This window comes from Salarias fasciatus, chromosome 23 (genome assembly GCF_902148845.1).
Source record: "Salarias fasciatus chromosome 23, fSalaFa1.1, whole genome shotgun sequence".
Lineage (NCBI taxonomy): Eukaryota > Metazoa > Chordata > Actinopteri > Blenniiformes > Blenniidae > Salarias > Salarias fasciatus.
In genome coordinates this window covers 36,314,569-36,340,022 of record NC_043766.1, presented here as the reverse complement: position 1 = coordinate 36,340,022, position 25,454 = coordinate 36,314,569, and the positions used below count along the sequence as shown (strand labels likewise).

Below are 25,454 nucleotides of genomic sequence, written 5' to 3'. Positions count from 1 at the left end.
AGGAATAAAATTCTTCCAGCAGAATGAATACACTTCTGAATCGAAAACAAATAATAAACATTGTTTGGAAAATAAAAAAATGAAAATGTTATTTAATGCACCGAGGAGTATTTGTGGGCAGTGTTATTAGCTGTAGAGCAAAATGCCATTCTTAAAGAAAAAAATTAAGTCTGTGATGCACATGAACCCCTTCCGGGTCAGGGGTCACAGTCTTCATCAACCAGTCGCGGTTGCTAAGGACACATCGGAGCCACAGCTCTGCAGAGGAAGCCTTCGGAAGGCATGTAGAAGCGAAAAAAACTGCAGGTCACAACTATAAACTGAGTGGAAACTATGGAGACAACGAGCATATTTGTCTCGAGAGCATCATTGTGTAAATTACAATACAGAGATTTATCCAGTCTATGGATTTTTGTTCTTTGTTTTGTTCTTGTGATTCATATTGTAGCTTCTGATCTGTTACGGAAACCATTTCAAAGATTTTGTTCTGTTTTGAAAATGAAGTCATTTCATGCAGAGAATTGCAATTGTGGTTAAATGTAACTATTAATTGCAACTCGCTCCACTAACAAAAAAAAAAAAAAAAAAAAAAATCCACAAGTCCTGGTGTCTGTGACATTATTTACATGTGGTCACTGGGGGTTGATTTAAAAATGTACCCAATGGTCACAATTTGAGGAATGAATTAATGACCACTTCGGTCATTTTCTAAGGGAGGAAAGTCTCAATTTAGGACAACAAGTAAAAGTGAGAAAGAGTTTTTGACTTGTCAATGATTTACCTTTATTACTTTATGATGGAACATTGCAAGAAACACCACAACAATGAATACGTTTACATGCAGCCAATAACCCTTTTAAAACCCGAATATTGGCAATAACCCGGCTGCACTTGGCCATGTAAACACCCGCAAAAACCCGAATAAGCTCATATTCGGGTTTTAAAAACCTGAATAAGACCGCTGGGTTACTCCTTTTCAAACCCGAATTTCTGTTCATATAAACGCGCATCACGATATCTCGGGCGAAAGAGACATTAAATACTGTTCTGCGCATGTTCTATCCGCAGGGAATCTTGGTCTTTTGAGTACACAAACTACTTGTGACACAGTTTAACTGCTACTGCGCAAATAAAATGTGCAGAAACGATCATTCAGTTCTTCTCTTTTACTGAAAAAAAGGTGAATCGCATCATTGAACATATTACCACGCCTTGCCGTCTCACACTCTTTTTCTAACAACATGCAGAGAGAGCCTGCAGCGGCTGCGGCGCCCTTCTTCCTCTGTGGTGTCTGTGTAAAATAAGGTTGAACATGCAAACAGCACACCTAGTGGCATGAAGTGCAAATGCAGTCATGGCGTCGTCTGTGTGCTGAGGTTTGAATGGGGAGATCCTGATTGAATGCGCTGGCTTGTAAACAGGGTAAATCTCTGTTTAAGCATGTAAACTGGTTATTCCGAATATTTCCAAAACCGGAATATTGACTGCATGTAAACGTAGTCAATGAAACCACAACAAACACCAATTGGAACAAAGAAGAAATCACATCTTCAGTGGAGCTAAACTCCTCCCACCCTCTGATAGGCTCCTCCCACTATCTGATAGGCTCCTCCTCCTCCCTGCTGTCAGAGACAGACCGTCCTTCCTACACAGGACACAGACTCACTGAAGAACCAGAAAACCAGAGGAGAAACCCAGCAGTCAGAGGCTGAGTGAATGTGGTGTTGAAGGTGTAGAGGTGGATCAGAGAGTCAGAGGAGACTCTGAAGAAGGACAGAGAGCCAGCAGGACAGTCCACATACACTGCTACTCTACCAGAGGAGGAGGAGGAGGAGGAGGAGGAGGAGGAGGGGATGGGTGTTACTCTGTTATTGTGACAGACATAGTAACGTCCATCATAGCACCTCAGACTCCAGGACTGATGATTCCCTCCAAACCTACACTCATCATTGTCTCCTTTCTTTCTGATTCCTCTGTAACTCACTGATATGGAAACATCTCCGCTCCACTCGACCTCCCAGTAACATCGACCACTCAGATCATTTCTACACAGCAGCTGTTTCCAGTAATCAAATCTGTGAAGATGATCAGGGTACGGCTGCTCTTCCCACACATGTGTCACCTTCCTGTTGTTGTTGGACAGTTTGAGGTTTGTGTGCATTGAGTTTTCATCCAGTTGAAGTTGAGAGAAATCTGATGGAGAGAAAAAGAGTTCAGTCCTGATGTGACACATGTGATGGATTTGTTGTTTGTGGACTTCCTGACATGTTGTTGATGGAGAGAAAGTTTGATGAGGACACTTTTTGTCAGGCTTCTCTTGTCAGTAATGTTTGAAAGCTTTGATTGAAAGACAAACGGACAGTGATGAGTCCAACTTACACTTCCTCAGATCAGGTTTGAGCATCTGCTCTCCACCATGGTCCACCCTGCAGGAAGAGAGACAGTTAGAAGGGTTTTCTCTCCAACGTAGAGAGAGAGAGAGAGAGAGAGAGAGAGAGAGAGAGAGAGAGAGAGAGAGAGAGAGAGAGAGAGAGAGAGAGAGAGAGAGAGAGAGAGAGAGAGAGAGAGAGAGATATGGTGACCTCACCCTTCATCCTTGGTCTGGTTCTCATCTTCTCCACTGAGAGTCCTGTTAGACTGAGGGACTCTCTCCTGTCTGTCCCCACTCTGATCTATAGCAGAGCGCACACCTACACACACACACACACACACACACACACACACACACACACACACACACATACAAATTCCTTTTTAACAATGTCTTTTTCCATGATATTGGATTCAAAGTATGAACAGTAAAATTGTTGGTTTGCTGAATTGAAGGCTTTGTGGGGAAATAAATAAATAAATGAATATATATATAAACATACTTGAAAATACATAGAGTTGTATGTAAAGAAATAAATAACACTGCCCCACTGAGAGTAAAATGAAATGGAAAAGTTCCCGTCTTGTGACTTCTATTGGTTGTTCTCTTTACAATTTCTCAATTATGATCAAACTTGGAATAATCATGTTCTGTTCTGTCTGTATTCAGGTTCCGTTCTGCATGGCTTTGCCAGTGTTCAGTCTCAGCTGTTTCCACATGTGCTCCCATTTTCAGCCCTTTCTTGCCCTGCTGGGCTGCTGTGAACAGACTCTGGATTGTGACTAGTTTTGAGAAATATGATCGTAAAAGCAGTCTCTTTTAGCACTGTTGTTCTTATTTGATTTATGTTCTTATATACTGCGTGTGTTGTTTACACTTTACTGTATGCAAGGTGACACTCTAATTCTGCACCACACTTTGGTCAATGAGATTGTTTTAAATGGGCTCTATAAATAAATGTTGCCTTGATTTGACTGATTAATTTAGTTTAGGGTTTATGTAGTTTATTTGGAAATATTGTTTCTGTGTAACTTAATTTGATTTAGATCAGGGATTCGTTTAGGATTTGGTCCCTTGAAGTTTTGTTACTTCTTTGGGTTATATATCTGTTATTGCTTTTACATTTCTTTTGATTGATGTTTTTTTTTCTCTTCACTGTCTCATGCCCATTGTCTCCCTCCTACATGTTATTTGATAGTCTGTCCTCAAGTGATGGCAGACGGTTCCCCCTGGTGGCGGTCCCTTCATTTCTTGCAGCAATGTATCTGGTCTTTGGTGATTATTGATCATTTGTTGTGTGTGTGGGTGACTACATATGTGCACGAGAGAGAGAAACTGTGAGGTCACGTATCATTTTACCAAATAAAATACTAACAAGAGAAAAACAAAAAGATCAAACAGTGTAAAAGCGGAGGACAGTTTGTCATTGCAGTGTTGCCTGTAATGATTCATCTCCGTTTCACACTGTAAGTTCTAACAGCATCAGGTTTTAAAGTTTCCAGGACTTACCTTCAGGTTCTGAGATGGTTTTTTTGAAGTGTTTCTCCCATACACCCTTCATGTTCATTTTCTCCAAAACTGTTTTAGTGACTTCAAGAGTGCGATCGCTGTAGGTCTGGTACATCTCATCCACTGTGTCTTTCCTGTCCAATTTCTTCAGTTTACTCTTTGGGATTGGTCTGAATCCTTTAAGGGCTCCATCTTGCCACAGATACCACTGGAACCTTCCAAAGTCTTCATCTACCAAATGATCCAGCATTCCCACGAGGATTTCTGGATCTGAGCTCATCTTTGACCTTTTGAACAGTTTGATTTATCTCACTAAGCTTTGTCTGTTTTCAGAGTCCCTGGGAAGACCACGGTCCAGTGCTGGATTCTGAAAAACACAAAACGAGTACATTCATGAGCTCTGTCTCAGTCAGTCTGTTGTTTCAGGTTCAATTTTATCATCGATCATTTTATTTTGTCTGGAACTACCACTGACTTTAGCTTTTAGTCGTATTGAGTTCAGACCAGGAGACAGAGACCAGGCATCAGAATAGAAGACCAGGGGCTTTTGTTTACAAAATGTACTTGGAATTTAGAATGGAAGTACCAAAGAATCATTCTTTAAAGGTGTATAGAAGGCATCAGCTGTGCCAGCCAGCCACATATATTATTGCTTACTGAGTCTGACATTGTGGAAATCTCTAGGAACGTCTGCGAGGGAAAGTTTGAGCGATGCTGAGTGCTGTAAACAATGACGTGCACGCATACATAAGCAGCATGAGCTCGTGCACGCTCGCTCGTGGCATTTGATGGGCGTTTTCTCTGGAGGAGTGGGTGGGATGGAGGGAGGGGGATGAGAGGGTTTTAGGGGGTTTTGATACCCTGGATCTCGGGGTACGTGGCCGGAGTGCTGGCCTGGGGCAGGTAGCCACCAGTGTCGGCCGGTTCTTCTGGGAATGGCCATGGCCCTCTGCCTGAGTGGAGGGGAGGGGGGGGCAGGGTTGGCTCTTGGGCTCATGCCTCATGGCTCTGCCTCCCCTGGGCGTCCGGTGCCCGGAGGAGCTGGCGCCTGCTGGTCTTGGCTCCCTGGAGCACCGTAGAGTGCTGGGGTTCCCGGTCGGGGCTTTCCTCTGCCCCCTTCTGGACCGGTGCATGGACATCTGCCTGGGGGAGCGGCTCGGATCTGGGTTCTGGGATGGCCGCCGGTTGTCTGGGCCCTGAGGGCCTCTCTGGCCTGCTTACGATCTTCTCTTGAGCTGTGAGCATGCGCGGCGGCTGACAGCACAGCTAAGACGCCAAACTCTGAGAATTGGTCAAATTGAGGCTTTTATTCTGTGCCAAGTGCCTTCAAAATCGTCACATTGAAGGAAGACACATTACGCAACACAATGCCGCCGAAAAAGCCGAAAGAGTATGTTAAACCTGGCGAGGAAGAGGCAGAAAGCGAGACTCACCATGCTGGAGCGCAGCAACAAGTGCGCAGAGCAACTCTGATCTGGCTAACCTGATGCGCACTATCATAAGAGAAGAAATAAGTGTGGTGGTATCCCAACTTAAAACAATCAAAGAGGACATCTCTGGGTGCGTAAAGAGGATTGATGAAGTGGATGAAGCTTTATCGAGTGTGGAAGAGCGTGTTGCGCACTTGGAGACGGCGTGCGAGGAGATGCGTAAAACCAATCTGGAGCTGAAGGATAAAGCGGAGCGGCTGGAAATGCACAGTCGAAAACAGAATGTGCGCGTATTTGGATTAACAACGGACATTGAAAAGGGTAACCCGACCAATTTGTTTAAAGAAGTGTTCGAGGAGAAATTACAATCGGCGCCTGAGTTGCGCACCGGGTCAGGCCGGCGGGGAAAGCCAAAGAGAGAGCGATGATTGTGCGCCTCCAGAACCGAGCTGCCAGAGAGGAGATCCTGAAAATCGCGAAAAAGGAGGGGATGCTACAAATTCGCGGAATGAATTTAAGGATTTTCCCGGACCTGACCTCAGAGATGGCAAAGAAACGGGCCAGCTTCAATGAAATCAGGGCCAAACTGCGAGATGCTGGGGTAAGACATGGAATCCTCCACCCAGCCACGCTGATCATAACTTTCAGAGGTGAGACTAAAAAGTTCACAGAACACAGCGCAGCGGACACTTATGTGAAAACTGTAATCGAGCCAGGCTTAAAAAACACTGGATAACAGTATTACAAGTTCCAGAGACAAAAGGGGAGGAGGACACACGGGACACAATGGATTAATTGGCATATAAGTCTATTATAGGGAACGCAGGAGGCATAAGGTTTATTTCTGTTATGGATTGCATTATAGTTTAGTTAACGGGACATTTCAGTGAAAAGACTTTGAAGAGCAATCAACTTTAGTTATAGAAGCCAAGATGTTTTTGTAAAATGATAGATATTCAGAGTAGGCGTTGCTCAGTTTATTATTTCATTACATGTTGGAAATGTGTATGGGAGTGTGTGTGATTGAATGTATGTGTGCTGATCACTGTTTATATGTTATGAAAGCTCAATGTAACATTAAAAAAAACTATGCATAAATTGGATGTTCGGTAAAAAAGAATTTAAAATAGCTCATTTAAATGTGTGCAGTTTACAAAACAAGGTGAATGATGTTTTAAATTTAACACAGTATTATAATTTGCATGTATTAGCTTTGTCTGAAACCCACTTGGACTCTAGTATTAATAACTGTGCTTTGAATATAGAGGGATATGATTTGTTTAGATCAGATAGAAATGTATCTGGTGGAGGTGTGGCATGCTATGTTCAAAGTCACATTCTGGTAAAAATCAGAAATGATCTCAGTGTTCAAGGGGTCGAGGTTGTGGCTTCAGTTACAGTTGCCTCATTTAAAGCCTGTACTACTTGGGTGATGTTACAGACCACCAAATGCTACAGCAGGGTGTCTTGACCAAATATGTGAAATGTTAGATAATGTATGTGATAGTGAAAATGAAATTTATTTTTTAGGAGATTTAAATATTGATTTCAAAACAAAAGGTTGTACTTTAAAAGAGAAATTATCTTCCTTTATTAAAACTTGTAATTTATCACAAATTGTCAGAAAATACACAAGGATAAATGTGAGAGCTGATGGTACCCGCTCAGCCACTCTAATTGATTTAATTTTCACAAATGTTCCAGAATTATGTACTGACGCTATTTCTATTCCTCTTGGTTTCAGTGACCACAATTTAATTGCAATGGTAAGAACAACAAAGATACCTAAACCTGGTCAAAAATGTATTAGTAAAAGATCTTTCAGAATAGCTTTGTTTCAGACGTATGTAGCATTAACTGGTCAGTGGTGACACAAGAACAGGACCCAAGTAGAGCAGTGGAGGTTTTTAACAAAATGATGTCACAAGTCATGGACAAACATGCTCCTATAAGGAAGCAAGCTGTGAGGAATATCTCTGCCCCATGGTTAGATCCAGAGCTTAAAGGTGCTGTAGGCAGGATTTTGCTAGTCAATGCTAATTTTTCTGTTTTCTCTTTGGATTAAATGTTAGAGTATCCATTGATAATCCTTTAGGAGTGTAGCATAATTGCACTACCGCGAGGGCGCAGCGTTTCCATCTGTCTCTGTTCTGAGCTGAAAAGGAATCTCGACAGCTCCAGGTATCTTTGACCAATCAGAAGAGCCCATGAGGCTCTAACCGTGATTGCTCAAGGGGCGTTCGTCGCACGTTCTTGTGGGAGGGGTTTAACTTGCGTAAGGGCGTGATGTCAGAGAAAACAGGACCGGATTGGCTGTGCTGGGTTTCAAATCGCCATCTTAGATGGATAAAATTGCCATCCTGCTTAGGTAACCCTAAGCAAGATGGCGGAGATGCGGAATCCTGCCTACAGCACCTTTAAGGAGTATATGACACAGAGAGACAACACCAAAAAGGAAGCACTGAAGACTGATAATGTTGAACAGTGGAACAATTATCGTAAACTAAGAAATTATGTGACCAAATTGAATAAAAAGAAAAAAACATTTATATTATCAGAAGAAGATTGAACACGCAAAAGGTGATCCTGCAAAAGTTTGGTTAACATTAAATGAAATATTAGGAAGGAGAAAATTAACAACTAAATATTTACAATCAAACGGGGTTTACCTAACAAAACCAAAGAAAACTGCAAATCATTTGAGCCAGTTTTTTAAAAAGAAAATTGAGAAATTAAGAAATTGCATGGAGACCGAACAAAGGCATAACATTTCCTATGAATTAATAAGTAAGTATATTATGAAAGAGAAGGAATGTAAATTCAAGTTTAATAAAGTAACGCAAAATTATATTAAAGAATTACTCAAAACAGGTAAGGAAAACCGGCTGGCATTGATAATCTTGAAAGCAAACTTCTGAAAATGGTGGCTGAGGTTATTGACCTGCCAGTTTCTCACGTCATTAATTTATGTCTGACTAAATGTTGTTTTCCCACACAATGGAAAACTGCTAAAACAATTCCGCAGATTAAAAATAGTAAAGAACCGTTATCGGGTAAAAACAGCAGACCGATTAGCTTATTGCCTGTGTTGAGCAAAATCATGGAAAAGGTGGCATATGATCAAATACATAGTTTTCAATGAATGGATTAAATACAATCTATCAGCATGCATATAAAAAGGGTCATTCCACTTCAACTGCACTCACTCAAATTACTGAGTATTGGTTCAATGAAATGGATAACAAAAATCTTATAGGAAGCATGTTTTTAAATCTAAGCGCAGCCTTTGATGTGTTAGACCATAATATATTATTGAATAAATTGTGCTGTTATGGATTTGAATCATCAGCTTTAAAATGGATGGAAAGCTATTTAAATAATGGTACGTACAGCGTTTTCTTTAATGGTAGTTATTCTGTGACTGAGGGAATGAGTTGTGGAGTGCCCCAGGGCAGTTGTTTGGGACCCCTTTTATTTTCTATTTTTACAAATGATTTTCCACTTGTACTAAAACATGCAACCATGGCCATATATGCTGATGACACAACGCTATATGCATCTGCACCTACTGGACAACTCAGCAACATCTTAAATGAGGAGTTGGCAACAGTAGCATGCTGGATTCGAAATAATAAGTTAGTAATCAATGCAGAGAAAACTAAATGTATGTTAATTGGATCACAATATATGTTGAAAACAGTTAAAGGAAAATTACACTTAAAATTAGAAGAAACTGAAATTGAACAGATAGAAGAAATGAAATTATTGGGTGTAACTGTAGATTCCAAATTAACATGGACCAGTCACATAAATTACATGTTGCAGAAAATGGGTAGAAGTATGGGCATGATTAAACACTGTAGAAAATGGATTCCACAATATTTGGCCAAACAACTAGTTCAGTCATCAGTACTTTCTCAAATGGATTATGCATGTGTTGTGTGGTCAAATACTAGTGAAAATAATTTGCACAGGTTACAAGTTGCCCAGAATAAAGCAGCACGCATTGTGTTGGGTTGCCCTTACAGAACCAGTGTAACATTAAAGGTGCTGTAGGCAGTATTCCGCATCTCCGCCATCTTGCTTAGGGTTACCTAAGCAAGATGGCGATTTGGCCCATCTATGAAGGCAATTTGAAACCCAACACAGCCAATCCTGTCCTGTTTTCTCTGACATCATGCCCTCACGCAAGTTAAGCCCCTCCCACAAGAACGTGCGACGAACGCCCCTCGACCAATCAGGGCAAGAACCTCAGGGGCTCTTCTGATTGGTCAAAGATACCTGGAGCTGTGGAGATTCCTTTTCAGCTCAGAACAGAGACAGATGGAAACACTGCACCCTCGCGGTAGTGCAATTATGCTTCACTCCTAAAGGATTATTAATGGATACTCTAACATTTAATCCAAAGAAAACCGAAAAATTAGCATTGACTAGCAAAATCCTGCCTACAGCACCTTTAATACACAGGGAGCTTGCCTGGTTGGTGGTAAAGAGTCGGCTGAAATATCATTTGTTGACATTAATTAGAAATCTTATTATAACCAAAACACCAGAAATTATTTATCGTAAATTATCATTCTTTTCTAATGTTCATAATTATGCAACTCATCAAATTAGTACCGTGAGAGGCTTGCTCCCTGTGTGTAGAAGCAGTCAAACGCAGCGCACTGTTGTTTATCGGGCCATGGCTGCATGGAATTCATTACCTCTTTTCTTATTGTCGGAAACAAGCAAAATGTTATTTCAGAAAAAGTTGAAACTTTTCCTATTTACACAATGATCTGATTAATTTTGTGATTGTTATGTATTTTGCTTAGTGCTACATGTATGTATTTACATTACATATTCAAAATGAGCTGTATTATGTTTTGTACTTGATGTTTTATGTTTTATATTGTGTGTCCATAGAGTTGGAAAACAATGGGATCAGGATTTACATTGGGCTTTCATATTCTGTGTGTGCGTGTGTGTGTGTGTGTGTGTGTGTGTGTGTGTGTGTGTGTGTGTGTGTGTGTGTGTGTGTCTATATTATAATAAAATGTATGCAATGAATTTGAAAAGACCCCAGGAAGAATAGCTACTGAGATTTCAGTGGCTAATGGGGATCTTAATAAACTAAACTAAACTAAACTCAGAGGTCGTGATCAAGCTGATCTTTAATCACTCTTCACATTCTACCTGTGGACTCGGTCACCTTGTTGTCTTCAGGGCTGGTAGACTAATGGCTATCTGGATGAGGTCTCTCCTGATGCTCTTGTGTAATTTGACACCAGGATCCACAGCTTCACACCTCGGATCACTTCTAGCTGTAATCTCCAACTAAAGTCCGAAGGATGCCCTCTGTCATATCTTAATGCAGGTGAGGTAGCCACTCGTCTGGAGTGTCGATATTAAAGACCGTCATATCTTTGCTCTCTCTTTCTTCTCTACACTCTTGTTGTTGTTGTTTGCTTGTCTGTTCACGTTTGTTTCTTCCACTTTTCTGTCTTTACCTGTCTTTCTGTCCCCCGGTCAAGTCCAGCAATATCATGTATCAGTACTCAAAACAAAATAAATTAAGAAAACACGTTAACAACAGGAGCTATAAACTGATCCGCTCCTCTTAAAGAGCAGATCTGTGTGGAAGAAAACAGCAGCCAGAACCTCCATTCTGGACAGGACAGGTTGGGAAAAAATAAAAAAATAAATAAATAAATAAATAACAAATGAATAAATAAATACAAAGATGGGAAAAAAGATGTGTAAGTAGGTCATACACACATCAGTCAGTCATCAGTGCTGATAAATGCCTCTTGTTCTTAATCACCATAGTCGTGCACTTTTGAGATCACTTGCCTTCAGGAATGCGTGTCAGTGGCCACTGTCAGGTTATGTGTGGAATGTGGAACCACAGCTCTGCCTCAACTTGGAAATAACTACTGTTTGATCAATCCTGAAGATGCGAAGGACAACTCTATTCTTCTGTTCTCTTATTTGCTTCTCAATTAAGCAATTTGATTCAAATAAACACCCAATAAATATGTCATAATTCCAACAGCTGTCAGCATAAAGCAAACGAAGTTATGGAAAGTTTCAGCTTTGTACACAGAATGATTAAAGTAACAATGTGCAAGTATCGTACTTCATTTTCAAGTTAACGTGTTTTAAAGCTGCTGTAGGCAGGATTTTGCTAGTCAAAGCTAATTTTTCTGTGTTTTCTTTGGATTAAATGTTAGAGTACCCATTGATAATCCTTTAGGAGTGTAGCTTAACTGCACTACCGCGAGGGCGCAGCGTTTCCATCTGTCTCTGTTCTGAGCTGAAAAGGAATCTCCACAGCTCCAGGTATCTTTGACCAATCAGAAGAGCCCCTGAGGCTCTAACCGTGATTGGTCGAGGGCCGTTCGTTGCGTGTTCTTGTGGGAGGGGCTTAACTTGCGTAAGGGCGTGATGTCAGAGAAAACAGGACCGGATTGGCTGTGCTGGGTTTCAAATCGCCATCTTAGATGGGTCAAATCACCATCTTGCTTAGGTAAACCTAAGCAAGATGCGGAGATGCGGAATCCTGCCTACAGCACCTTTAACTCATTTTTTTTTAAATTAAAAACATGCTTAACAAGTGTACACAACAAAGGCCTTTGAAAGAAACAAATCCAGCCATGTCTCCCCTCCCCTCAGGTTGATCAGGAGACGTGACCTTGTCTTCTGGTGAGGATGGGCGAGAGCCATCAGAGTGCAATGGAAATTCAGTCCCCCAAAAAGGGAAGGCTTGGCCTGTGTCTTTCAAATACTTTATAGGATTATTAGGCAGCAGAAATTAGGCCGTTTTTACACCGGGTGAATAAATTTGTTGCTAAACCCAGGTCCTGGAAGAGGGCTCAATTACACAAACATCTCTTGTGACCTAACTTTCCTTCAGTTCACCATTAAAATAACCTAATTCAACCTTTATGCATAAGTCTGTCACAATTCAAACAATTATTCTTTTTTATTGTTGTTGTTGTTTTTTATTACAACTTGTTTTGTGTCAATATGAAACAAGCGCTCCCACCAATGCGGAAACGAACTAACCCCGCCCGCAACTCGTGGTGTAGGCGGACAAAACAAGCGCTCCCGCCGCCACCCCTCGCCACCGGTCGCCAGCCTTGCAAGATCGGCAAGATGGCGGCGTCCGCAATGAAAGACATTTATAAATGTAAGTATTTTCTCAATGAGTACAGTTTTAAAATGTAAGAAAAACATTCTTCTTCGGCAAACAATTGTCGCATCTGCCTACGTCATCGGCAGCGGCGACTACTGATGACGTACGCGATTGTCGAAGGGGTGTCCCAATTCGGAGGGGTTCACTTTCGGCCCCCCTTAGCACTCCCTTTCAAAGGGGTAGGGCTAGAAGGAGAAATGGGATTGGGCCTGAGACTTGTTTTAGTTATGTCTGAAGTTATCTGGATTCTAGAGTTTGATCTTTGATTCCTGGATTATTTGAGGTATTGACTCAGTAAGTTGTCATTATATTTTCGTTTGTGTTTTATTGGTTTTTTTTTGTGGTTTTTTTTTGTATTCGACTGTGGTTAAACTGACTTCTTCTGAGTTTTAAATGATTTCAGATGTGACCTCATGAGTATTTTTTTTTTACCTCACCAATCAAAAAGACATTTCCTCCGCAATCTACCAAAAAGTGACAACAAAGGTTCAAAACATGAGCTACAACTGAAAAATAAATGTAATGACTTTGCTAGGCTATAACATAACTGAGGAGGAATCTAAACTTTAAAAACAAAACAAAAAAAAAGGCTGATCACAGCTAATAATTCCTGATCACAGCTGATAGAACAGGATCACATATGGCCACAGGTGAGTGCATCTGTGAAGTAACATGACTGTGAAATATCGAGAAATGGCTGTGTTGTACCTGATGCTAAATAAATGAAGCTGAATTAAACTAAAATCACATCTGATCACATCTTATCAATGGGAGTGGTACAATTCCTTCCTCACGTGGGCTGCCAAGATTCAAATTCTGGTCGTGACTCGCTGTTGTTCATCTTTTTGATTGGGTAGAATGAATATGAATGGATTTATGCGGTGATGTAAACCTTCTGAGCAATGAAACGAGGAACTGGAGCCATCACAGACCACATCAGTCTGGTCACAGAAAGTTCTGCAAAATATCTGAGTCTGGTTCTGCAGGAAGTCTCCTCTGAGTCCCCCCATCGTGAGTTCAACCACTTTGCTCTCTCTCTCTCTCTCTCTCTCTCTCTCTCTCACGCCGTCTCCTGCTGTTCATGTTGAATGGTTAGTTTTTCTGTGAAACTCTTTGCTGAAAAAAAACGTGTTGAATTTAATCTACATAAATAACGTTCAATTAAACTTATGAAAGTTTTATATCACTCTGAAGACTCCTGGGTCCCACTATTGTGTGTGTGTGTGTGTGTGTGTGTGTGTGTGTGTGTGTGTGTGTGTGTGTGTGTGTGTGTGTGTGTGTACCTGTTGTCCTCAGACTCTCTTCCAGAAGCTGCTCTTTGCTGGTCTCGTCCTTCAGTCTGTCTCCTTTCTAACGTCCAGCTCTGATAAACCTGTGGTGGAAATGTGAGGAAATGGGTTCTTCCTCTTTCAGAGAAATCACATGTCCTGCAGAGAGGAGGAGGAGAAGAGCTGACAGAGGTAACAGGAAGTGTGTGTGGTCTACATGTTGACACCTGCATGTGTCAAGAGTGGGACGTCCTCATGTTCCAGCATGCTGCACTCCTGAGTTCTCACTCTGTTAAATACATGGTTTGATTCATGTATTTGAGTTTTATCAGTGTTTACATATTTGTGTTTGAGTGTGTGACCTGTTTCCTTAAAACATTTAGTGTTGGAGAAAAGGACTTTCTCTGTCTTCAGGAGAATAAAAACTGTCCTGAGAGCAAAGCCCTGACTGTTTCCAACCATCAAGAGATCAAATGTTTCTAAAACTCTCCAAGAGAACAATAAAACTTCTAAATAGAGTTGTTGATCTCATAGCAGCTGCTCTACTACATTTAACATGATGCTCTGCCTTCAAGGTTCTCTGACAGGAGAACTTGAAGTTCCTGGTTTCATCCTCCATCACATCTGTAGAGAGAACATTAATGACAGTCTGTCTCTGCCCTCCCTGGTCTCTACTGCTGGACCCTCAACCCAATGAGGACAGCAGGACGTCTCCTCTGAGTCTGGTTCTGCAGAAAGTCTCCTCTGAGTCTGGTTCACAGACATAGTTCACACAACTCTCAGCTCTCTCAGCTAAAGCTGTGCAGTTCTTCACAGAACTTTAAACACTTATATTTGATGGAATATCTACATTTTCTCACTCGTGGGATGAATAAAGGCTGATATAATTTGATGATATTTGATATAATAACCTGATTTGCTTTACCCTCATCCATATGAGTCCTCATCCTCATAACAACAGCAGTGAAGGTTCAACAGCTGTCAGACAGTTTCTTGCTGTCAGCTGTTTCATGTGAACTGTAATCCATTCATCCAGTGTGTGGAAACACAGCATGATGACAACTGTCTGAATGTGTTTCTGTTGATGTGTGTGTGGGAGCAGTACATCCAGCAGCAGCTACAATGCAAGCTTCTCATTCCCCTCCATTCCCTCCCCTCATCTAGTTCCAGCTAAAGAACATCCTGACCATCCCAGGTCAATAGTGTGTGTCTGCAGCCGGATGCTGCATGAATATGACCCGCACGAATACGACCCTACACTTCCGGCAGGCTCCGGTAAGTGGCGCTCTTTTTAGAAAGTGGTCTAAACTTGCCGGAAGTGTACGGTCTTATTCGTGTGGCAGCATCCGTCCGCAGCCATACCTTTCTCTCCCAGGTCCCCACAGGTGTCCATAATGTAGGCTGGACAGACACACAGACACACAGCCAGCAGCCACACAGTCAGATCCAGTCCAACACAGCGTTGTGAAAGCTTTGTTGTAGCTGACAGAGATTCTCACCTGATCAAGGAGGAGGAACCCCCTCAGGAAACACTGGAATTAAACAGCTAAAAACTTCAGAAGATATGATACAAAGTTAATATAAAATATGTAAGATAAGATTATAAAGTATAAAAGTAAAACAAATTCGAAGTACATAATAAAAAGGTCAGTTAAAGGCCAGATTAAAAAGGTGTGTCTTTAACCTCCCTTTAAAAACATCAACAGTCTCTGCGGTTCTGAGGTTCTCTGGCGGGCTGTTCCACAGGCGGGGGCCGCAGTGATTAAAAGCCGCCTCACCATGGGTCTTGGTTCTGGCTTTTGGAACACACAATAAGGCACTGCCAGAGGGGGTTCAGCTGTGTTCACTGATAAAACCGTCTCTGCTTGATGTGAGGATGCCGTCTCACCCTCACAAACTCACACTCACTGAAACATTTATCTGTTTCTTGTTAAACACAATATAGAACTTGACCATCTACATAAAAACCAGCCCAGATCTCAACTGCTGTGAAAACTTATGTTAAAACCATGGAAGTACTATGTGAGTACTGAGGAACACGGAACACGGCATAAACACATAACTGTACCGGTGTGTGTGTGTGTGTGTGTGTGTGTGTGTGTGTGTGTGTGTGTGTGTGTGTACCTTTTAGAAGTTTTCCTCTCTGTTCTGGATGCTTCTCAAATCCCTTCAAAACTTGTCACAGTTTTCCAGAAGCTGCAGAGAGAAGAAGCTCCTTATTGTCGGTCTCCGTTCTTCACTTTCCTGCTCTGACAAACACTCGGCAGAAACACGAGGAAACGTTTTTCTTATCTTTCAGGGAAGTCACGTGTCCTGCAGAGAGTGGAGGGAGGAGAGCAGAGAGGAAACAGGAATGGGGGGCGGGGTTTCTGTGAGAGTGCTCTGAGTTCACTGGACTCCCAATAAGAACTCTTCATCAGCAAACAGAATCCTGCAGGACCCCCCCCCCCCCCCCCCCCCCCCCCCCCCCCCCCTCCGTACAAACCCGTACAAACCCGCAACCGAACCGCAAACCCGCGCATCAGCCCGATGAGTACCGCGACCCGATCCGACCCGTCGAAACACGACCCGCAGCCCGACCCGGAACCCGTATTTAAAGTCATCATTTTGGGTCACAATGTCTGCATCATACAGCACATCGCCACAGTTCAGCTGCCAGGGACTAAATAACACCTGAATGAAGCAGCTCTTCCAATAACAGCCTGACTTCAGTCATGAATCATCAGCCCTGCTGTTCTTCTCCCATACAACTGGAAAAACACTCGCTTGTTACGTTTAAAGGTGAAATACACGATTTTCTCGAAAAGACGAAGCCCCAAGTCTGTTACTCACTTTTTGAACAACGCGCATGCGCCAGACCATCCGCCCGGCTCTCCTGCTTCTCCCAGGAAACGCGGAAGTGTACGAGCGCGATCTCCTCTTCTCCGGCGTGCACGGCTCTGTACAGTTTCTGCGATCCGCCTCGCTCATAAATAAAGCTTTTTTTCCAAAACAGTTACAGTTTCATTATGTCAGACTCGCCATCGGTAAGTACTAGCTCAGAAGCTCACCGGCTACATAAACACTCTGAATGCGCATGCAATCGACAACCCGCGACCCGACCCGCAAGCTATTGTTCCCACCCAGATCCGAACCCGAGAAAGAAAAAGCTTTTAAAAACCACCCGACGGGTACCCGACCCAGTGCAGGACTCTGCCCCCACCCCACCCCAAGCTGCATTCCAGTGTCTCCCTTCAGGATGACGTCTCTGCTGCAGGAGGAGTGACCTTTGACCCCTGAGCTGTTCACCTCCTCAACTCCTCCAAACGTCTACCTCTACACACACACACACACACACAGACACTCTCACACACACACACACACACTTACAGATAGACGCATGCGCATGCATGCATACTCATAAAGACAGACACACACACACACACAACAACACAAACACACATGCAGACACATACAATAGTAGCACACAGTCTGTTAAATTATACAGAACTTCATTTTGTGCTGAAACTTCTTTTTCCTGTTTCCTGTTAAAAGTTAATAAGAATGAAGCGCCCCCCCCCCCCCCTCCATAAAACCAGCCCAGATCTCAACCTCTGCAGAAACACACAACTGCTCTGAATAAACAAAGGAAAAGGTCTCTTCAGGGTGTGTGTGTGTGTGTGTGTGTGTGTGTATGTGTGTGCGCGCGGAGAGCTGGCTCTCCACTGAGCTCAACTCCCTCCTGAACAAACACCCTGGAAAAGACTCAGATGAGAGGTTCCATCTCTTCCTCTCCTGTGTGCAGGACCACAGAGCACCCCCCCCCCCCCCCCCCCCCCCTCCTCCAGCTCAGCAGCCAATCACTGTCAGCATGTAGCATTGTGAATGATTGTAAATACTATAGTGATGAGCAATTTAAAGAGATCAATACCAGTGGAGCGTTCACATTAATCCATATTAATAGTAGAAGTCTGTATAAAAATTATGATAATATAAAAGAATATTTGATTAAATTTAAAAAATTCAGTGTCGTAGCCATGTCCGAGACATGGTTAAAAGATGAAAAAGATCTTAATGTTGAAATGGGAGGATATGAATTATATACATTGAATAGGAAATGGAAAAAGGCAGGTGGTGTCGCATTGTACATGGATACACACTTGAGGTGTAGTATAGTTGATAGTAATACAACCACTATAGATGGGCGAATGGAGTGCATCACTGTGGAAATTGTACTTGAGGACCGGAAGAAAAATTATAAGTTGTTTGTACAGAATTTCAGGTTCCTGTATAGACACACGTAATCAAAATGTTGGGAATTTGTTTAACAATGTAAATGCAACGCATATTTTATGTGGAGACTTTAATATAGATCTTCTGAAAATGAAAAAAATGTAAAAACTTCCAACTTTATAGTAAGAATGCACTCCAATAACTTCTTCCCACTTATCCTCAAGCCTAGTCGAGTTACTGTCAAAACAGCCACACTGATTGATAACATATTTACAAATTTAATAGACAAAGAAACTACAGCCGGCTTGCTTGTAACGGATATTAGTGATCATTTTCCAGTTTTCAGTGTCTTTCATTGTATTTCAAAAAAAGTGTCCCCTTCAGAAACTGTCTGACCAATTCATTAGAGACAGACCACCTGAAGCCATGGCTGCCTTTCGGGAAGACTTGCATAAACAATCATGGGATGAGGTCTGTGCTACCTTGAACCCTGATCTGGCTTTTGATGCTTTTTTTGTCCACTTTTACCAACCTGTACAATAAACACCGTCCTTTAAAAAAACAAATTATTCCAAAAACTCACTCACAAGAAAAGCCGTGGATCACAAAAGGTCTGGCAAAAGCATGTAAGAAGAAACATCTTCTTTACAGGCAATACATAAAACACAGAACTGAAGCTGCTGAACAAAAATGTAAAACATATAAGAATAAGCTAATAAATATAATTAGGGAAAATAAGAGGAACTATTATCATAAGTTACTGGAAAAGCATCAAAACAACACTCAAGGTACCTGGAAAGTACTAAATAGAATAATAAAGAAAACATGCGAACTACCAAATCATTTCGTAAGTAATAATAAATCACAAATTCTAAAGAAATTGGTAATGCCTTCAATATTTTTTTTTGCTAATATAGGACCCTCCTTAGCAGACAAGATTACACTGCCCAAGGATGAGCAAGAAACTACTTCCAATATAATTACTCAAAGCTCAAATTCTCTATTTCTAAAAGCTGTTGATGAAATAGAAATGATTGGTATTGTACACAAATTCAAAAGCAAAAGATCAACTGACTATTGCGACATAGATATGACATGCTACTGGTATTTTTCCCCAAAAAATGAAAATAGCAAAAGGAATCCCTATTCATAAAAACGGTGATAAACATTCTTTTACAAACTACAGGCCAATTTCACTTTTATTACAATTCTCAAAAATTTTAGAGAAATTATTTGTAATCAGGCTGGACAGTTCTGTTGAAAAATATGACATTATATGTAACAACCAATATGGATTTAGATCAAATAGGACAACCCCAATGGCAGTCATGGCTCTTAGCAAAGATATTCCAAGAGCAATTGCTGATAAAGAGTTTTTAGTTGGTGTTTTCATAGACTTAAAGGGGCTGTATCATGCAAAATTCACTTTTTGCATGTTTTAACCTTGTTATATACTCACCAAAAACACCCCAAAGCATTTTTTTGCTCCGTGTCTGCGTGTTTCAGCTTTCCTCATGTTTCTGCTGCTCAGAGGCAGCCCCTCCCGCACCCGTGAAAACGCTCTGTTTCCCACGGTCACGTCACACGGAGAAGATGGCTCCCCTGAGCGTTGCCGCTTTTTTCTGACTCTGATTACGGAGATAAACTTTAACCATCATCTGAAAGCGACAGTCAAGCAAGAGCAAGAGTCTGAAGGGTCTGAAGCGTCTGGAGGGTCTGCGCTTGGTGAGTTTCTAACAGGAAAAGATGTTTTCTCGTGTCTTTGTGTGTAGAGAAGCTAGAGCTAAAGAGCTAAAGCTAGCCAGCGTATTTGTTTTGAAGCGCTGATTGGTTGAAGTAGCTGTCAGTCAACGTCCACAGGGGGAGAGGCGGGATTTCAGTGAAACAGAGCGTTTTCTCTTCCGGGTTTCAGAATTAGCCCCAGAAAATCTTTTATTTCACACAAAATTGCTTTTCCTTAGTGCCAAAAATAAACTATTACCATGTTAATGCCATTTCTAGGGTTTGGACTAGCTAAAAAAGCAGGATACAGCCCCTTTAACATATTTCCTCATTTATCAGACAGCGGCAGGAAAGCAGCCTGGTAAATGGTGCTGAACACAAACAGAATCTGGATCATAAACCTGGATTCAATCAGGAGAACTGGTCCTTTGACATCAGCTCTGGGAACTATGGGGGACTAGTTTGTTTGGATCAATCCTCACGTGACTCCGCCAACACAAACTCAACATCTGAACTGGGTTATAGGAAAAGAGTCTTTGGTTTTGTGTTGTTTTGGTTGTTAGTCAGGGATCACCTTCCGGAGTATTCTCGTGTTTCCATTTTTGTGTTGATTTTGACTAATGGTGTCCCTTCATTTGCAACAAACTCCTTTTTAATTATTAACACCTCTTTTTACCTGTTAACATCTAGCTTTTATGTCACCTGCTTTCCTCCTTTTTGAGCCACAGTTGCAACAGTGTGGCTGTAATTCAGAGCTACATTGAAAATGTTGATGCATTTGTCTCTGTGGGTCGGAGAAGGGAAGAAGCTTGAACGTCAGCAAGGTTCATAAATGTACATTGAGCCCCTGACGCAGTGAGGAACAACAGAACCACACTGAGCAGATTCTGAGTCCACAAAATTCATGCACGCATTTAGGTCACATGGGGCGGACCTAAAGGGGGCAGAATGTGGATACACTGATCCAAGTTGCTGTCTTCCTTTTGTCCTCAGAGGTTTGGCTCCAATGTGATCACATGGCTGCTGTTTCGTCTCTGATGACATGCGGTCAACATGAAGATTCCAACATGCTCCCATTTCAAACACATGTTTCCATATCATGTTCTTTATTTTTTCACTTTATTGTCAATTCATTCCAGATTTGTCAACACAAGGCTGCAAAATACAAAATTATAAAAAAGTCGTAATATTAATGAATTGTGGGCCTTGATTACAGATCTCTCACTAAATCCCCACACATCATGTCAGACTTGATGACAATATTTCAGAAATGTATTCCCAATCATTCACTGTCAACGCAAGTCCAGAAGTGCTTGATCTATTTAGGTTAGTTTCAGATCGGCAGACAAATATCGATCTAATTTACAGAAAGCATCAGTCATTATTCTACAAGCAGGCTCTCCCTTCATCAACACCATGTCAATCAGAGCCTCTGATACGTCTCTGTCTTGCTGTTTGGCTTGGATCTGACCCTTTTCGTTGAAGTTTATGACCTCCCTTTGCAGAAGGATGTCCAGCAGCTCCTTGACCACAGAGCTGGACACTCTGTCAATGAAGTCTTTCCGTACGGAGAGCAGCTTCTTCTTGGCTTGCATTCCTGAATCACCTGTGGGATGAGCCAGCAAATGTTTTTAATTCAGTAATCTGGATGGATCATAACAGCAGATTGAGAGCCCGATTCACCCTGCATGTTTTCACTCTCCCTGCTGCAGAACATCTCAATCTCATGTTGATGTCCTCCTTAAGCTGGTAGAAAAGCCCAGTCAGGAGCCTCTCTTTACAATCAGCTGTTTTAGAACTGGGAGAGACCTGAAACATGCAGGCCCCCTGCGACTGGAGCTCATGTGTTGCCCAAGCATTGCAGGGAGGTCATATCGGCCAGCTATATCACTACACACACTACTGAGGCTGATTTTGAGTTGGTTTGAAAAAAGTTCACACTGGATCAGACTGAAAAGTTTATTTTGAGAATGTTTCGAAATCCAGACCTCAATGGAATAATTTTGATTTACTTCAATATTTATATTATTATTCAACATGACAACGAATTAAGATTTTCAACTGAAATATTTTGTTCATTCGGATCTAGGCTGTGTTATTTCAGTGATACCTCAATTTTTATGACCATCATGCCAGATTTTAGCGCTCTATAAGCAGACAATCAGCTCCAAACAGGTAGTTCGTAAGAGGCTCACTAATAGAGTTAACTGGTGGGGATGTAGCTCGGGTACATGCAATGCATGCATGAGTCTCTTGATCAACCCACCTGGCTCTGTGATGGACTGGCCACATGTCGAGGGTGGATCCTGCCCTCGTCCATAGTAGCTGGGATTGGCTCCGGCACTCAGCGACCCTGATCAGGAACGAGGAGAAAAGAGGATGGAATCAGGAATCAGGAGTCATTCTCCTCATGTGTTTGTTTTCTCTTCAATTCCTTGAAATTTTAATATCAAATCACTCACAAATATATCATGCAGAATTCATAAACTGATTTTACACATTGTCAGTGTCAGTGTGTCTCATGTGGCATGGTGATTGCTGCTTCCTGCCTTCACTTTGTCTGTGTCAATGTTTTGCATGTGATTTGGGCCTCTGTGATTATTCTTCCTGTGCTCTGTTATTTCCTACTATTTCCCACCTCATTTTCCAAGATGGAACTGTGTCTGTGTTGGTACGTGCTCTTTATTCTTATTTTCTGTGTAAACTTAGTTTTCAGTCTGCATTCTGGGACCTCCAGCACCAGACAAGAACATCAGCTCATGAACATCAGAGACATGACCCCCGATGATCTTTTTCCCACGTTCATGGCGTCTTTTGGCCATTATAGCCAAATGTGCGCTCGCTCTGGCTCTGAAGCGCCGGAGGAGAGGGATGCGGGTGCCGTGCTGGTTGTTTATTGATGTGTGTGTCTTGGCCCTCCAATCTTTCAGAATTGCTTTTACCCTGTGATCCATCACAGCCTTTGTGTTCCTCCAGCACCCGGCTACTACTAGTTCTGACATATAGAACATGCTCACCCATGGCAAGGTGTTTGGAACTGTCTTCAGGAGGACCTCAGGGCCACAAAGGATGTTCAGGTTTTCAAGAGCAGGCTCAAGACAAAGCTTTTAACTGATTCATTTAGTTTTATTCAGATCTAATGTTTTTCTCATCAGGTTCACCTGTTCTCAACTTTATGTTCATATATATTATTTATTATTTGATCATTTGTTGTGTGTGGGTGAGTACATATATGCTCGAGAGAGAGAAACTGTGGTCACGTCTCATTTTACCAAATAAAATACTAACAAGAGATAAACAAAAAGATCAAACAGTGTAAAAGCGGAGGACAGTTTGTCATTGCAGTGGTGCCTGTAATGATTCATCTCCGTTTCACACTGTAAGTTCTGACAGCATCAGGTTTTAAAGTTTCCAGGACTTACCTTCAGGTTCTGAGATGTTTTTTTTGAAGTGTTTCTCCCATACACCCTTCATGTTCATTTTCTCCAAAACTGTTTTAGTGACTTCAAGAGTGCGGTCGCTGTAGGTCTGGTACATCTCATCCACTGTGTCTTTCCTGTCCAATTTCTTCAGTTTACTCTTTGGGATTGGTCTGAATCCTTCAAGGGCTACATCTTGCCACAGATACCACTGGAACCTTCCAAAGTCTTCATCTACCAAATGATCCAGCATTCCCACGAGGATTTCTGGGTCTGAGCTCATCTTTGACCTTTTGAAGAGTCTGATTTATCTCACTAAGCTTTGTCTGTTTTCAGAGTCCCTGGGAAGACCACAGTCCAGTGCTGGATTCTGAAAAACACAAAACGAGTACATTCATGAGCTCTGTCTCAGTCAGTCTGTTGTTTCAGGTTCAATTTTATCATCGATCATTTTATTTTATCTGGAACTACCACTGACTTTAGCTTTTAGTCATATTGAGTTCAGACCAGGAGACAGAGACCAGGCGTCAGAATAGAAGACCAGGGGCTTTGTTTGTCAAATGTTCTTGAAATTTAGAGTGGAAGTACCAAAGAATCCTTCTTTAAAGGTGTATAGAAGGCATCAGCTGTGCCAGCCAGCCACATATATTATTGCTTACTGAGTCTGACATTGTGGAAATCTCTAGGAACTTCTGCGATGGAAAGTTTGAGCAATACTGAGTGCTGTAAACAATGACGTGCACGCACACATAAGCAGTATGAGCTCATGCACGCTCACCCCTGGCATTTAATGGGTGTTTTCTCTGGAGGAGTGGGTGGGGTGGAGTGGAGGGGGATGGGAGGATTTTAGGGGGTTTTGATACCCTGGATCTCGGGGTACGTGGCTGGAGTGCTGGCCTGGGACGGCCAGGCCCAGAACCGGCCTGGGTATGGTCATGGCCCTCTGCCTGAGTGGAGTGGGGGGGTTTGGCTCTTGGGCTCATGGCTCTGCCTCCCGCGGGCGTCCAGTGCCCGGAGGAGCTGGCGCCTGCCGGTCTTAGTTCCCTGGAGCCCCGTAGAGTGCCGGGGTTCCCAGTCGGGGCTTTCCTCTGCCCCCTTCTGGACCGGTGCGTGGACATCTGCCTGGGGGAGCGGCTCGGATCTGGGTTCTCGGATGGCTCCCGGTTGTCTGGGGCCTGAGAGCCTCTCTGGCCTGCTTCTGACCTTCTCAGAGGTTGTGATCAAGCTGATCTTTAATCATTATTCACTTTCTACCTGTGGACTTGGTTACCTGAATGTTCTGTTGGAGATTGGACTTTCTGGTAACCGGAGGCGAGCCGGTGAGTTACCTGAGCTAACAGCTAACAGCTGACAGCGAAGCCCCTGTGCCTGCGTCCTCGCAGCTGATCACGGCGAGAGACAGATGCTGAGCTCGAAGTGACCAGATAAACGTAAACTCAAACCGATGAGTGAGCATGGGGCCAAAGAAAGGCAGCGCTGTGATGGAGGAGGAACTCGAAGAAATAAAGAAGCTGCTGACCTCGCTAACTTCGGAGGTGGGGAGAATGGCGGCTCAACAACAAACTTTACTGGATCTTGCACTTGAAATTAAGGAATTAAAGAAACAAAACGAAGAAAAAGACAAAAAATTATTATTTTTGGAAAACCGTTTGGAGGATCTGGAACAATATACAAGAATGATTGACTTGATAATAACTGGACTGGATATCAAGCCACGCTCCTACGCAAGGGCCGTTGAATTGGATAGAGAACCAAGTGAAAAAGATCTGGAGTCTGTGGAGCAACAGGTGATCCACTTTATGGAGAGTAAAGGGATCACTCTGGACAATCGAGACATAGAGGCATGCCATCCGCTGCCTCACAGAGATCGGCAGCTCCAACCAGCTGTCATCCTGAGATTTGCAAACAGGAAACAAAAACATACTCTCCTAAAGCAAGGAAGGAAGTTAAAGGGAACTAACGTCTATATCAATGAACATCTGACGAAGAAAAATGCTGACATTGCCAAGTTTGCTCGACTACTGCGGAGACAGAACAAGATCCAGGCGACGTGTAAGATGTTCATCAAACTCAATGGAACTCCTGAACAAGCAAAAGCCATCTGGATAAAAGACGTAAAGGAACTAGAAAAGTATACAGCATGACAAGGTAAAAAATGGCACTGATAAACTAATATGACAGACACTGTTCATCCTCATCAGACACTGAGGATGAAAATGATCAAAGAACACAACTGGAGACATTTTCATTTGAGGAATACAAAGCAACCGATACTTTAAACAACGTGGACCCTGACTTGCATTTTTACAATGACATTGACTATAAGCGTAGGTATTATGATGA

At 42.3% G+C, this 25,454-nt stretch overlaps 4 protein-coding genes across 5 annotated transcripts in view; all 4 read right to left on the bottom strand.

The window, feature by feature from the left end:
- LOC115382183 (NACHT, LRR and PYD domains-containing protein 3-like) overlaps positions 1 to 16,054 on the bottom strand; it is a 54,541-nt gene extending 38,487 nt beyond the window's left edge. The window contains exon 1 of the mRNA XM_030083870.1: positions 15,883 to 16,054. The gene's annotated coding sequence lies outside the window, so the exon portion shown is untranslated. The remainder of the gene's footprint in view (positions 1 to 15,882) is intronic.
- Positions 1 to 17,056, bottom strand: part of LOC115382197 (NLR family CARD domain-containing protein 3-like) — a gene marked incomplete at its 3' end in the record, with an annotated part of 1,183,065 nt that extends 1,166,009 nt beyond the window's left edge. Inside the window, 2 exon segments of the mRNA XM_030083891.1 lie at positions 13,774 to 13,862; positions 17,047 to 17,056.
- LOC115382176 (NACHT, LRR and PYD domains-containing protein 3-like) overlaps positions 1 to 25,454 on the bottom strand; it is a 1,518,151-nt gene that overhangs the window by 1,027,580 nt on the left and 465,117 nt on the right. The window lies entirely within an intron of this gene.
- Positions 1,279 to 25,454, bottom strand: part of LOC115382227 (stonustoxin subunit beta-like) — a 28,102-nt gene continuing 3,926 nt past the window's right edge. Inside the window, exons 2-5 of one of the 2 annotated variants that reach the window (XM_030083934.1) lie at positions 3,881 to 4,247; positions 2,588 to 2,690; positions 2,380 to 2,426; positions 1,279 to 2,193 (exon numbers count right to left, since the gene is read on the bottom strand). In XM_030083934.1, the coding sequence (XP_029939794.1) occupies positions 1,646 to 2,193; positions 2,380 to 2,426; positions 2,588 to 2,690; positions 3,881 to 4,160 (978 nt within the window). In that variant the 5' untranslated portion in view covers positions 4,161 to 4,247 and the 3' untranslated portion in view covers positions 1,279 to 1,645. Of the gene's footprint in view, positions 2,194 to 2,379; positions 2,427 to 2,587; positions 2,691 to 3,880; positions 4,248 to 20,744; positions 21,299 to 21,958; positions 22,046 to 23,114; positions 23,482 to 25,454 lie in introns of those variants that run through there. The other variant, XM_030083935.1, reaches the window with a different exon arrangement.